The 14,339-nt window shown below is 38.8% G+C and overlaps 1 protein-coding gene across 4 annotated transcripts in view; it reads right to left on the minus strand.

Moving 5' to 3' along the window:
* epha7 (eph receptor A7) overlaps positions 1-14,339 on the minus strand; it is a 118,271-nt gene that overhangs the window by 69,806 nt on the left and 34,126 nt on the right. For 3 of the 4 annotated variants that reach the window (XM_028039416.1, XM_028039417.1, XM_028039418.1), the window contains exon 5: positions 3,773-4,108. In XM_028039416.1, coding sequence (XP_027895217.1) covers positions 3,773-4,108 — 336 coding nt within the window. Of the gene's footprint in view, positions 1-1,192; positions 3,274-3,772; positions 4,109-14,339 lie in introns of those variants that run through there. The other variant, XM_028039419.1, reaches the window with a different exon arrangement.

Below are 14,339 nucleotides of genomic sequence, written 5' to 3' on the forward strand. Positions count from 1 at the left end.
AAAGAACTTGTTTACAAGTGTGCTTGTGGAGAGCTGAGGCAGCAAGGAACAACGAGGGTCTTTGAGGTTGGCTCTGCAGCTCTGCCGACTCACAATGGAGCACTGATTGAAACATGCACTTAACTTCCAGCACGGGGCAATGGCAGAGATGGCAACATCTCCTCAACACTGGGAATTACCATTCAACCACTGAAAAGACAGAGCTGGAGAAATCAAGCTCACAAATGTGCAGCCTCTACTTAAAGCCATTTAAAACAGCACAGAGAGGTAATCAGGTTTCTGGGGACAATAAGCACCCAGCACCTTATGTAGCTCTAGCCTCACTCCACACGTTTCCCTTGCTAAATTTTACGGAGGTGTGAATTTCTCATCAGATGCATTAGCATCTTTATTCATTCACTGCCTTTTGACACTCTGCTATGTTTACGCTGATTATCATTCAGCAGGTAGGAACGGAAGGGACAGAAGAGAGTCTTCTTCCCTCGTCAGATTCTTTCAGTGTTAAGGGCCTCAAGCACCTCATTGTGCAAAGGTTAATCAATTCTGAATGATGAGGCATAAAAAGTTTTAATAATGCAGTCTTTCTGTAATGAATGGTCCAGAATACTTGCCTTAAAGGAGCAATCTTTGTGAGACGCTCCAATGTTCTGATTATAAGCAACACATAATTTTCAACAATCCAAGACAGGTCTTTAAAGGTGTCATCAGTGACAGAAGTCTCATATCACATAGGACTTTCCTTTTGTTAACTATAAGATAAAAGCAGAACTTATCGTCACGAGTAACAGCTATCTACTAAAAACTGGTTACCTGGATGCTGTAGGTAAGTTGAACAGATATATCAACAGTTTAACAGGAGGACAATAGTTTTTACATTTCAACAAAAAAAGTCAGTGGACTGTTCATCATACTCACCATAACGAAGAAACTAACAGAATTAGTCATCCCTGATCCAGAGAATCATCATCCAGAGGCTGCAGTTGTGTAATTCAGCTAGAATTTAAAAAGCCTGACATTCACCAACTGGCCAGTCAACTAACAGAAACTCAAGACTATAAAAAATGGATTTATTTCAAAGATACGTGTAAAAACAGACTAAACCAAAGACTATTTATTCAAAATTCCCTACGTGGTAGCCTGGATAACAGTCATCCAGGCTACCATCACAATTCATTACTATTTTTAAGACAACTGCTTAGAATCAAGAAAAGCACATGAAAGAATATGGTTATTTTTCATCTTAATATATTATTGTCAGTAAAGTCTTCTGTTATTCCAACTTTTGGTATAAAGCCAGCATTCATTTCTGTTGCCTTTTCATTGAACAGATGGAGAAGTTGCCTAGCTTGTACTTATTTGGATTCCATATAAAGTCTTAATTAGAGCATCAATTACTGTTAAACCCTACGGCTCAATGTTCCAACATGAAATCTGGGTAAAAATGTGCTACAAATGTGCCAAGAAGTGGATTCACAAAAGAATCATAATTCTTTTTTAATATGATTCCAAATAAACATAAAATATCCCAAAATTGATTAAAAAAAATAAACAATAAGACAAATCCATTTGGTGTCAGGCTCCACTTTGTAATGACACGGGACGTCCTGACATCACCACACTGCTGGCACTACAATGTACACATGTGTGGGAAGCACCAAACAAAGGAAACTACAAAACTGAAAACAAGATTCAACTGGCCCGTCTTTTTTTGAAGGCAAACATGGGGTTGAATATTGATATTTCACTTCAACTATCCAGTTTTTGTACCCTCAGGCAATATGAATACTTTAAAGTAGTATTTATTCAATGCAGTGAGAGATTAAATACATTTGTACTAAATAACAACAAAAGAGTGGATGGGAATTTCAACTATGTTGTTAGTAGAGGAGATTGTCTGCAGAAAGGTGGCGCTCTCTCTGTGACTGCTAAAGAAAAATAGAAGATTCAAGGATTGTGGTGATTCCATTTAAGCCTGGGTTAATGTTTAAAACCCTAAGAAAGTAAATGGACTGTACTCTCACCATTCCTTTTCACTCTGTACAAACGTCCAGAGCAAGTCTTATTTCTGTCCTGTACAGAAATACTCAGAAGACTCTGCAGTTTTTGGGTGTATCAGAAATAAACAAGAGGCTGAGTAGAGAGATCTGGTGGACCGCTTCGTGTCATGGTGTGGAAAGGATTATCTCATCTGGACAACAAATTAAATGATTGTGGATTTCAGAAGAAACAGGGTTCCATCATGGCAGAGGAAGTGGAGATGATTGAGGAATATAAATATCTGGACAACAGATATGAAGCATCTATAAGAAGTGTCAAACCTCCTTCAAGGTTTGTAGCTTCAAAACGTTCTATAAGTGTGCTCTGGGAGTGACTGTGCAACCTCTGAGATACTGAAGGAAGGAGTCTTAATAAAATCAAGAAAATTATAAAAAAAATGTTCCTTTCATGAAAAGAGGGAAAACAGTGTTTTCAGTCAGAGGCTTCTTCAGATCGCTGTAATGCAGACCGCTACAGGAGATCTTTCCTGCCTACAGCATTAACTATCTACAATGACTCTTTAAAGAATCTGAATTAGACAGTTACAACAACATTTAATGTCCATTTGATAGAAAAGCCTTTTAAACATCTCCATTTGTCACGTTGCCTTGTAAAGCAGAGTGGATCATGAGGATCCTTTGCAAACCTAAAAATTGAGAAATTATTATAACTAGTGATTTCTGTTTTGAATTGATTAGGAAGTGCCAAAAAAAATCGGAATCAGATCTAATTGTGACATAGTAAACGATTCCCAGCCCTACTGTGTGCATGTATGGCACACAGTAGGGCCAGTTGTGCCTATGCCAGTTGTAATGATGATGGACCCTGAGAGAACCTTTTAATCATCAGTTTATCCTCCAGTCTACATTGTTCTGCCCTTTGCCACACGGTCCCAGCTCCACATAAACCTCTGCAAATACATCATCTCCACCATCAGAGCTCAAGCTTTTGCTGAGCTATGTTAGTCTTTAATGCCTTCATCATACGGATCCAGAATACAGAAATATCCTTCTTTCTGGTTAAAAACATAAAACTGTAAATGATAAAACAATGCAGATGAGCTTTAGATTGTTCTTGACAGGAATAGTTATCTAGGTGTAGAAATTGCATAGTCAGCAGGAGCCCCAATACTCTATTTGCAGCTATCTTCTAATCACTCTGGTCTGAGCGTGGCCTTTTGGGCCAACTGTGTTTCATGGACGCTTGAGCATGAAAGAGGAATCTTGTTGAGTGGATCTATAGAAATAATGAATAAAAAAAGCTTTAGAGTCTGTCACCACAAAACACACTATTTTAATTACAGCGAATTCCCACGAGACTGAGCTGCACATACACTCTCAGCTCTTAAGGTACCACTCTGAGCTTGCATCATTGCTAAGCTAATAATAGTTGCTGCTGCAGTGCTGACACACACATTAAATTAATCTGGGTAATATTCATGGCGGAAATATTATGGATCATATCAGTCTATACCCATTAATGTTAATTGGAAATCATTACCGGGACTTGTGTAGGAGAAGTTTTCAAAATTAAACTGTCAATCGTCAGGGTGCAAATGTCTGATGCTCTCTCAGCTGGAGCAAAGTGCAGGCTTCTCACTGGCACACAACAAACTGTGCAAAGGCTCATGGGAAGCATTTCTAAACTTCTGGGTTTTCATATAGAAAGACAACAAAAAAGAAAAAAAACAAAGAAACTTTCAAGATGAAGTAACAATATCAACAAACTGCCTTACCTGCTTGACCTGTAGCAATGCTGACCGCTGCAAACAGCCTCTGAGTCCTGCTCAGATCCGACACGCCGTTAACAGCTTCCACCTCTAAGGTGTAGTTGGCATGAGCGAGCAGGTCTGTGATGCTAACGTAAGTATCCACTAATCCGGACTGTGCAGGGGAGTATCCCACATTCAGACCACACGGTACACATTCCTCAGGCTCCCAGCTGCAGCGGCGGCAGATAACCCTGTAGGTGACGTCGTTCCGCCCGCCAGTGTCGGCTGGTGGGCTCCACTCCAGATTAACGGTGGTCTGGTTGATGTTGTAGACTAGGTTCTGTGGCGCAGAGGGAGGTCCTGTCAAAGGTGGACACACAGAGGAAGCCAGATTTAGATAAATGAGTGCCAAGAGAAGTGACAGCCAACTGTGTGCATGAACTGGATATGTGCTTTAACTGTTCTCTGAGAAAAAGAAAAAAGCTGTAGGACATGCCAGCTCCAGACCCAGAGCCAAACACTGACACTCAATTATAATAAGAGTCAGAGCCAGAAAAAAAGCTCTGCAGGTACGCTGACAGAAAGGGAGCCGAGGCAGGTACCAAGGTCAGTGGTAGAACGCAGAGAAATCAAGCAGTGTAGACTGAATAAATTTTATAGTCAGAGTTCAGGCAACATTGTTTATATTGCTTATTATTAATTCAGAGAAAGTGAAACATAAAGGGTCCCCTTCTATTTATTCCTATAATGGAAAGTCTCAAAGTTAAATCAGTTATTAAAGGATACACCGGAAGACTTTTTGTGAAGATCCTTTGGTCTATTATTTCACATTACAGAGAATATACAGAAATGTGCTTTAAATATGCTTATTTTCCATGCCCTAATGTTTGAATCTATTCCAGGTTTTATACAAATAACAAAAAATCTGTTTATATAAAACAATCTACAACATTATGCTCAGAAATGAAGTTTTACAAATAAACTTTTATGTTGATCTTTGACAACACATTACCTTGAACAAAACCTGAATGAGAATTAATCAGCCACCAAGGTCTGCAAAATGTTGATTAAAACATTCAACCATATCTTTAAAGGTGTGATGTGAGAACACAATCACACCAGTCCTGTAGCAACACAGAACTGCTGTTCTGTGAGCTAGCTGATCTCTCAGCACATCAAAATGCTTCAGGAGTGATGTTAATGTGACTGATTCATGTCTGAAACAAAGAAGATAAACAGTTTAACAGAGCAGCTTTTACTGTTTCTACCTGACAAAAGACATGTAGATAAACAGGTTTTCATTGCTGAGAAACCACTCACTTTCCATATCAGAATCCCAGCTTCACAGGTTGCTCTGTTTCAGTTGATCTATCTGACTTGAGACTTGAAAATAAATTCTTAAAAGTTCAAACTCAATTCACTATTATACACTATTATGCCTCAAGTAAGCATCCTCTATGCAATGAACTATGTCCAAGTACGTGGGGGCTCTATAATACCAAAGCAAGGGGAACTGCTTTAGAAATTAGTGGACTTTTTGCTCAGCAACCTTTTTCAAACACCGAATGAAAGAGGTGGATGGATAATAAGTGAATGGTAACCAGTAGCTGTAATGGCTGCTAGAAGGGCCCACCACCTCTGCTACCACTTCACAATTTACCAGTTTATCAGTGGGAAATTGTGAACCAACTAATAGACTATCCATTTATTTATTACTTAAGTTAAGGCAGAGTAAGTATACCTTACAAGATTTCTTAATATTTGAACATAGTATTTATTCATTTCGAACATGATAGAAGTAAGAAACTTATGAGCTCATACCCCATAAACTTATACCATGTTTTCAGATGGACACTCATTATTAAATCAAATAAAAATGAATAAAAAATAAACATAGGTTAATTCATTTTCTCTCTTTTTTTTTCCTCCAAAGAGTTTTTGCGGCGCTAGTGTCTCGTATTTTTTCGACAGTAGGCAGACAGGAAGACCCTCTGCGGCAAAGGTCGTCGGGACCGGGAGTCGAACCCGCGACATCCGTGTCGAGGACCAAGGCCTCCAAACGTGGGGCGTGCTAAACCCCTGCGCCACCACAGCACACCCCATTCATTTTCTCTTTAATCTGGGTTTACATATGTCTAAATATATGCATTCATACATCCATACCCACACACACTTATATGTTTTAGCCTCAATTTACATATATACACATTTGTGCCTACTCTCATCCATATTTCTATATCTTGTGAAAATTACCTCCTTGTATTTCCCCTTTAAATTTTATTAAATTTTGATGTTGTTTTAACTTATTATTTACCTTGTTCCATGCTAAAAACAAAGTCAAGTAAAATGTCGATGTGTTTCAGTTATTGTGGTGAAACTGTGGAATGAATCAAATGATGCCCTCAAATTACATGCTTTATTTGTGAGCTTTAAGAGAGCCTTAACATGTAGGATTATGAAAACTTACACTGTTAGGTACACTGCCGGGCCAAAAGAAAGTCGCCACCAAAAAATGGTCACACTCTCTAATATTTTGTTGGACCGCCTTTAGCTTTGATTGCAGCCTGCATTCGCTGTGGCATTGTTTCAATAAGCTTCTGCAGTGTCACAAGATTTATTTCCATCCAGTGTTGCATTAATCTTTCACCAAGATCTTGTATTAATGATGGGAGAGTCTGACCACTGCACCAAGCCTTCTCCAGCACATCCCAAAGATTCTCAATGGGGTTAAGGTCTGGACTCTGTGGTGATCAATCTATGTGTGAAAAAGATGTCTCATGCTCCCTGAACCACTCTTTCACAATGTGAGCCCGATGAATCCTGGCATTGTCATCTTGGAATATGCCCGTTCCATTTGGGAAGACAAAATCCATTGATGGAATAACCTGGTCATTCAGTATATTCAGGTAGTCAGCTGACCTCCTTCTTTGGGCACACAATGTTGCTGAACCTAGACCTGACCAACTGCAGCAACCCCAGATCATAGCACTGCCCCCACAGGCTTGTACAGTAGGCACTAGGCATGATGGGTGCATCACTTCACCTGCCTCTCTTCTTACCCTGATGCGCCCATCACTCTGGAACAGGGTAAATCTGGACTCATCAGACCACATGACCCTCTTCCATTCCTCCAGAGTCCAATCTTTATGCTCCCTAGCAAACTGAAGCCTTTTTTTCTGGTTAGCCTTACTGATTAGAGGTTTTCTTACGGCTACACAGCTGTTCAATCCCAACCCCTTGAGTTCCCTTCGCATTGTGCGTGTGGAAATGCTTTTGCGTTCACAATTAAACATACTCCTGAGTTCTGCTGTTGTTTTTCTTCGATTTGATTTGACCAAACGTTTAAGTAATCGCCGATCACGATCATTCAGGATTTTTTTCCTACCACATTTCTTCCTGGAAGACGATGGTTCCCCACCATCCTTCCAGTTTTTAATGATGCGTTGGACAGTTCTTAACCCAATTCTAGTAGTTTCTGCAATCTCCTTAGATGTTTTCTCTGCTTGATGCATGCCAATGATTTGACCCTTCTTAAACAGACTAACGTCTTTTCCACGACCACAGGATGTGTCTTTTGCCATGGTTGTTTAAGAAATGAGGAGTTACTCATTGCATCAGCTGGGGTTAAATAACTTGTTGCCAGCTGAAAGATAATCGCCTATGCAGTACTTATCCAATAGGAGGCTTGTACCTATTTGCTTAGTTAAATCCAGGTGGCGACTCTTTTTTTTGGCCATAAGCTGTTACACCTAACAGTATATATCTGCATACATGTAGATGTACAGTATATGTATTGTGTATTCATGCATGTATGTAATGCATGTATACGTACATGCATACATGTACCTACATACATGCATGAATGAATATACATGCATGTATGTACATATACATGCATGTATGGACATAGGTGCATGCGTAAAAATAAATGTGTGTATGTGTACTTATACAGTATGTATATGGACAGAAGACATTTCTCATTACTGTAGGCTGCTGAGTCTCTGAATAGAGTAAATAGGCATAAGTCTTGGCATTAGCCTATTAATTTTTTTTTAGAAATGTGGGGTTTATAAAGTAGTATTTTATTTTTGCTTTCCTTTTTGTAATGTTGTTAATTTGCCAATATAACTTTAAGCTGAATCTGACATATGGTTGTGCGTTGTCCTATCATACTGGTGCCTAGCATGTGCAGCTGTGGCCTGATGATGGAACGAGTGGGTAACAGAGGGAATCAACACAGATGGTGTCATCTTGCTACATCTCTCATATGTAATATTTTATGTTACAACAACCTAGTCCTTATTGTATCTCTCCATCAAAGTTCAAGTCTACATGTTTACTTTCACTCGCCTTTCAGACTGACAGTCAGACACTCAGTAACTGCCTATAGAATTTGCCTTATTTCATGTTCCTAGAACCCATGTCCAGTTTCTACAAAGGGAATGTGTCTGCAGGTGTACCAAAATGTATCCAGTTGGAGCCTTTCATTGCAAGTGTCTAACTTGGTACCTTATTGCTTTTGTCAGTTCCTCCTTTCTTTTAATTTTCACAACAAATTTATATTATTCTTACCTGCAACTCCAATTGGTGTTTCACCCAAGCCAAATTTGAAAGAATGTTAGAGTTGATAACATAAGAAGTAGTAGAGCACCTGAGCACTGGAAAGACTTGCTGCAGTGTGAGATAAGCCTTTCACTTTTTTTCTAAAGTAATTATGTCTATACCAGCTGTAGGTGTTTGAATTGTTGTGTTTCCTAAGAATGGAAATCCTTACATCTTTTAGAAAAAGGACACAAAATATGTCTCCCCCTCAGCTTTTATGAGCTCGATTATCACCAGCCAGCTACACCAGTATGCCTCTATAACCACTTCTGCCACATGAAAAGTGCAAAAGACCCAAACACCATTTGCTCATAAATTTTCTCATAATGACAGAGATAAGCTTATCTCATAAAACTATGAAAAACAAATTGCTCCTTTTATCTTTCATGTTCCCCGCTGTAAGATTTTACAACCCAGATGTTCATATAAACAGACTCTCCCAAATGTAGTCAATGTTATATGACTAGTGCTATTTGTTTATGAATATTTTAAGGATATTTTAATTTTCCTCTCTGGGAGCTTGAATGATCTCTAAAGAAAATTAAAAGGGAGGGCCCTCGCAGCTCATTAGATTTGTCACATTACCAAATAAAACTGTAATAACAATACACTGACTTATTAAGGCAGCACTGAGTTGATTTCCTTTTTTAAAACCAAGGGGAACACAGAAGCATCCATATTTATGGTCATTGGGTAAAAGAAGAGGCAGGCTGAGGACAGGGAAGATGAAAGAGCCACCTGTGGCAGGTGAAGTGGAGAGGCTGCCAATAGGACCACTCGACTCCAACACTCAGCATGCACTCTCAGCTCTCCTCGTGTCCAACGTGACGGTATGACTCAACACATATAAATTTAAAAACACTTGCACATGCTCACACACACACTTTCCAATATGGCTCAACATAAACAGCTGGGAACATCAATATGTCTGCCATTACTGGAAATGCATTAACGAGTGAAGATACATCTTTCAACTTTTCAAGTCTAAAGTAAAAGATTTCAACATAAGGAATTAAACTAGACCTAAAACACTGACAGTAGATTAACTTTACAATAAACTTCATTGCACTATCTTACTTACCTACTACACTACGCTAATTTAAATTATCAGCTTGGCCTAGATAAAATTTGTCCTGAGAAATTGAGCTCAATGAGATCCCAGACAGAACAGAATGATAAGAGATGAGAATTCACCAGAAATGGCCGGTGTAGATCTTTCCCCTATTCAAGCCACAATTCTGTGACGTATGGCACAGGTTCAGTTGATGTTTCTAATTTGTCACAAAATTAGTGTACCAGGACTCAGAATCAGTCATCATCATTTATCTTGATTCATCTTGAACTGTTTCATACATGAATTGTATAAATTATTATGTGAAGACCTTGGAAACAGTTTATATATATATATATATGGGGGGGATGTATGTATGCATCACACCCATGTGTGATGTAAGTAATTTATATAAATATTTATTGCTAATGGTTATATATGTATTATTAATATTTGGATGGAGTAGCTTTTCAACTAATAAGCAATTTGCCCTTGCGGATTATTAAAGTCTATTCTATTCTATTCTATTCTCGGACAGTGAGAGAAAGCCTGGTGTATTGTACCATTGATGGTGCCCACTCAAAGTAGATATGCTTCTTTTGACGTTGTTAGATGACACATGATGTGACCCAGTTTGTTTGAAGCATAGTGAAAACCTTAGCGCATTTTCTTCTTCCTCCACCTTAGCGTCTCTTTGTTCCTCTGAATAGGCTGTGTCTGGCCTTTTGGAATAAAACACTTGTGCTCTGACTTCACCTGCAGCACAGATTTGCACCTGTACCCCACTGTCTGTCTGTCTGTCTGTCTGTCTGTCTCCTCATCCTTCTAGCTCAAGGGCTTGTCTCTTTCGCGCTTCTCTTTACTTTTTCTTCTGTCTCTCACTCCCCCGCACTGTCTTATCTTTCCATGTTCTTGCCTCTCACCCGTTCTCCCATTTGAGTTTCATTTCACGGATTAGCCTGCCAGAGACCCCACAGCCTGAAATGTCTCAATCACTTGCTAGCTTCCCTCTAACTCTGGGTGCATGGGTATGCACATGTGCATGGGTATGCACATGTGTTCTGTGCTCTGCATGAATTTATCAAATCTGCATAGATTTTATGAATTCCCAGTTTCATCCTGGCATTGCCCATATTTTTGAGTGAGTTCAAATATTTTTGTAGACAAAAAGCAGGTATGAGTAGCAAGGTTAAGCTAATCTATGAAGTGCAACTAATATCCTATAGCATAGTGAGAGAAGCAGATCGTTTTTAGGTCATGTTTCAAAGCTCATCTCTGCTCTTTGTCGAGTTGTAAGACCTGGATAAATCCAGGCTTAGGAGGGAGGAATCTGCTGCTTATCAGTCTTGAGAGGTGCTTGGGGCTAACTTAACCCTCCACAGCCTGTTAGCTGGCTGCATCTCTAATTGGGAAGCGGTGGGGAGAGGGGCAGCAGGGGTGAGTGGTATTCAAATCGTCCATGAGGTAATCCTCACTCTACAAATGTGTGCTGTGACCCCGTGACCTTGCCTCTAATGATGTGGCTGCAGCAGAACCAAAAAAGGAAGACATGCAATAAGAATTAAAGAGCTTGAAGGTGCTTCAGACTGCTCTTACCATAATACCAAACTCTCAATGCTGCTTATTGAATTTAGCATTGGGTTTACTGCTCTTTCACATTGTGAGCTGCAAGTTGAAATCTATTTTAGCCTCATCCTCTGGAGGATGTGTGTGGCATGAAAGAGTATTAAAAATGCAAAGCCTTTCTTAGAGTATGTAACCACAAACAATGGATGCATTTTTGGATTTCTCAGCTCCGGGACAGGCTGGACGACTTCACCCCCACTAAAATGTGGACATGTATGAGGAAAGAATAAGCAGAGATTAAACATTGATGCCAGGAGACAGCTGATGGAAGCTTTGTGCAACTACATGATGACCCACTCCCTCTAACAGTGAAGATGTCTCTCTGTGTGGTGATGTTTGTAAATCTTGTTTGAGTGAAGGGAACAGTTTTGCATGGCCTCATCTGATTACATACTGGATTCAAAACCATGCAATGATTTACATTGACTTTACATAAGCATTAGACATGTAAAGTCAATTTCAAATATACTGGGTTATTATATCCACATTCTAGTGTCTGTAAATACATACTGCAAGATTTCCAAAGCAAACAGCAACAAAAAGACAATAAGATTCTTCAGCTCTGCAGAACTAGAGATTACTTTCACAAAACTCATATTCAGATATTTCTGTATTTCCCTAATTTGTTATGGCTAGATTCTCATCAGATAGACGGGGGAAAAAAGATCATCTTCTTTGATTGCTACTTTAGGTAGGCATTTATGTTCATATAATGTATTTGTCATTTGTACCTTTACAAACCTATGTCTGATTCATTTCTCAGAACTAAGGTCTGGAAATTATGCCGTATAAAGTTAAACAAAGCTGGTTAAATTTGCCCCATCTTTTTTTACCCACTGATCATAAATATGCTTCACAAACATAAGCTGATAATGAGGCACAGGCCAGTTATTAGTTCGAATGCAAACCACAGTTTTAAAATGTGACATGTCTTGTATAACTTCCATTGTTTCTCTCTGTGGTTTAAAGTTAGTCGAAAGAGAAACCAAAGAAATGGCCAGATCAGAGATCTGATAATCACAATAATATTATCACAGCATAAATAATCAGTTTGTCCTATAATTTTCCAAGTAATAGCAGTAACGTCTGCTGCTATGTCTTAAACAAAAGCAAGACGTGTAATCAATTGTGAGTTTATGGATGGACCAAAATGCAGACTGTGGCTGGGAGCATGGATCATGTTAAATGTTTTAATGAAAAACATACAAAAAATAATAAATAAATATATCTTACACTGAAGAATAACTAGACCTAAGAAACATAATTAGAGTACCAAGGAATAACTAGGGACAAGAAATGAACAAAACTAGAAACACAAAGGACCGACTTATAGTAAATAAAACAGAAACACTGCTGATCTACTGTAATCAAAGACAATTAACACCTAATCAAAACCCAAAACCAACTCAAACACTGATCTACAGCTTTTGAGTTGATTCTTTCCATTTTTCCTTTACTCTGAATTCATGAGCAAGAAAAATTTAAAGAATTATTTCATATTTAATTTTTACCTATTTGTATCTAACCATCTAACTTTATTATCTATTTATTTTCTTATTTTAATCTAAGATTAAATAGGATTCTAGGTCAGCTCTCATAGATCAGACATATTGTCACTGATACACAATGCACAATTTCTTTCAATATCGGAACCGATAAAGATATTTATATCGGATCAGTGTATCTCTACCATGTGTCATTACTAATGTACTGACACATTTCTGACTAAACAGTTATGTTTTCTACATAAAATGTTCATCATGCTTAGTCAATCGACCAATAATTTATAAGCAAATAGTCTCATGAAGGGGGCAAAGGTTTTCAAGTTTTAGTGGACAGTTGTGCTTCACTGGTAACAGAAATGTGAAAAAGTATTTTGAGGTGGTAAACCATTATTTATTTAGTTGAGATTTTTATAATCTATAATAAAGTTAAAACATTATGTCAAACACTATCTACTACACTCTAATACAGGGGTCGGGAACATATGGCTCGCGAGCCAGGTGTGCCTCTTTTGATGATTGCATCTGGCTCGCAGATAAAACATAAAGTATTCAATTTGGATGGATTAAAGCAAGTTTTTATCCATCCATCGATTTTCCACCACTCATGTCCTGTTCAGGCTTGCTATTGGCTGCAGGAGCAGTCCATTATTTTAATTGGATGATAATAGCCTGCTGTTGCTGGGTAAACAGGTAAATGCCCCCTTTTGAATCAGTGTGCTCCCAAATGCCATCCACAGAGATGATCTCCTCACAGCTTTGCATGAGAATGGCATGAGTATTCAGAAGAAAAAAAAGTAAAGGTTCTACTTTTGCCAGCTCCGGCTCACACATACCACATAAGAAACAACATCATTCGAGCTGTATTTTTAGAATGTCTCCCCTCATCTTTATTCAGCTTTGGAATTTGGCTTTTCTTTTCCCCACATCTCTTGTCTCTATGCTGTAACTGCAAAATAATTTCCCTGCTGGGATGAATAAAATAATTCTATTCTATTCTATTCTATCACATCTTCATCTCATTCCCTTCTCAGTTCCACAGACACAACCGTAATCTCTAAGTGCCAGGGATCAATCTGTCTTGCTAAAGCCTACTGCTAGCTTTTCACAATAAAAAGAAAAGAAATCTGTCAACTAGGCCTGTCGCGATAAACGATAAATCAATTAATCGTACAATAAATTAAAACTATCGACGTCATTTTAATTATCTGCATTATCGTCTCTTCCGGCCTTTTTCTCTTTCTGTTAATGACAGGAATGAAAAAAGGCTCAACTCCGGTGCTCTCCACTGACCCTCCCTTCCTCATTTCCTTAGTGTAAAGCCCAGCGGACACTACGATCTTAGAGCTGTGGGCTGATTGTCGGCCCATTTTCAAAACCTGACAGATCACACATTAGCCGACAGAAATTCTAGGTATAACGGTTCGATCGGGTTCGTTCCTGCCGTGTGGTGTCCAACAATGGGCACAAAATAATGGCTACAAGTTCAGTGAACTAATTTTAAAATCAGGCATTAATCAATGCTTTACTACAATCTACCTGCAATGCATGTGGCTAGTGTCAGCGTAAAGTCCTGACTGAATGAAAATCATTAGAACCTATTTACGTCACGTTAACGAAGAACAGCTGAAAAGTTACCGGGTTTATCAACTGCAGTAGTAATTTAGCTCCAACTCCTCCTCTTGTCATTTCTATATTCTTTGCATGTTGAATAAACATTAATGTTGTTTCCACATATCATCTCCAATGTCCGCTGGACTTCGGGTTGCGCCGTGTCAGCTGTTTGGGATTCCCCGACGTAATTTCCCCT

The sequence above is a fragment of the Xiphophorus couchianus genome, chromosome 15 (genome assembly GCF_001444195.1).
Source record: "Xiphophorus couchianus chromosome 15, X_couchianus-1.0, whole genome shotgun sequence".
Lineage (NCBI taxonomy): Eukaryota > Metazoa > Chordata > Actinopteri > Cyprinodontiformes > Poeciliidae > Xiphophorus > Xiphophorus couchianus.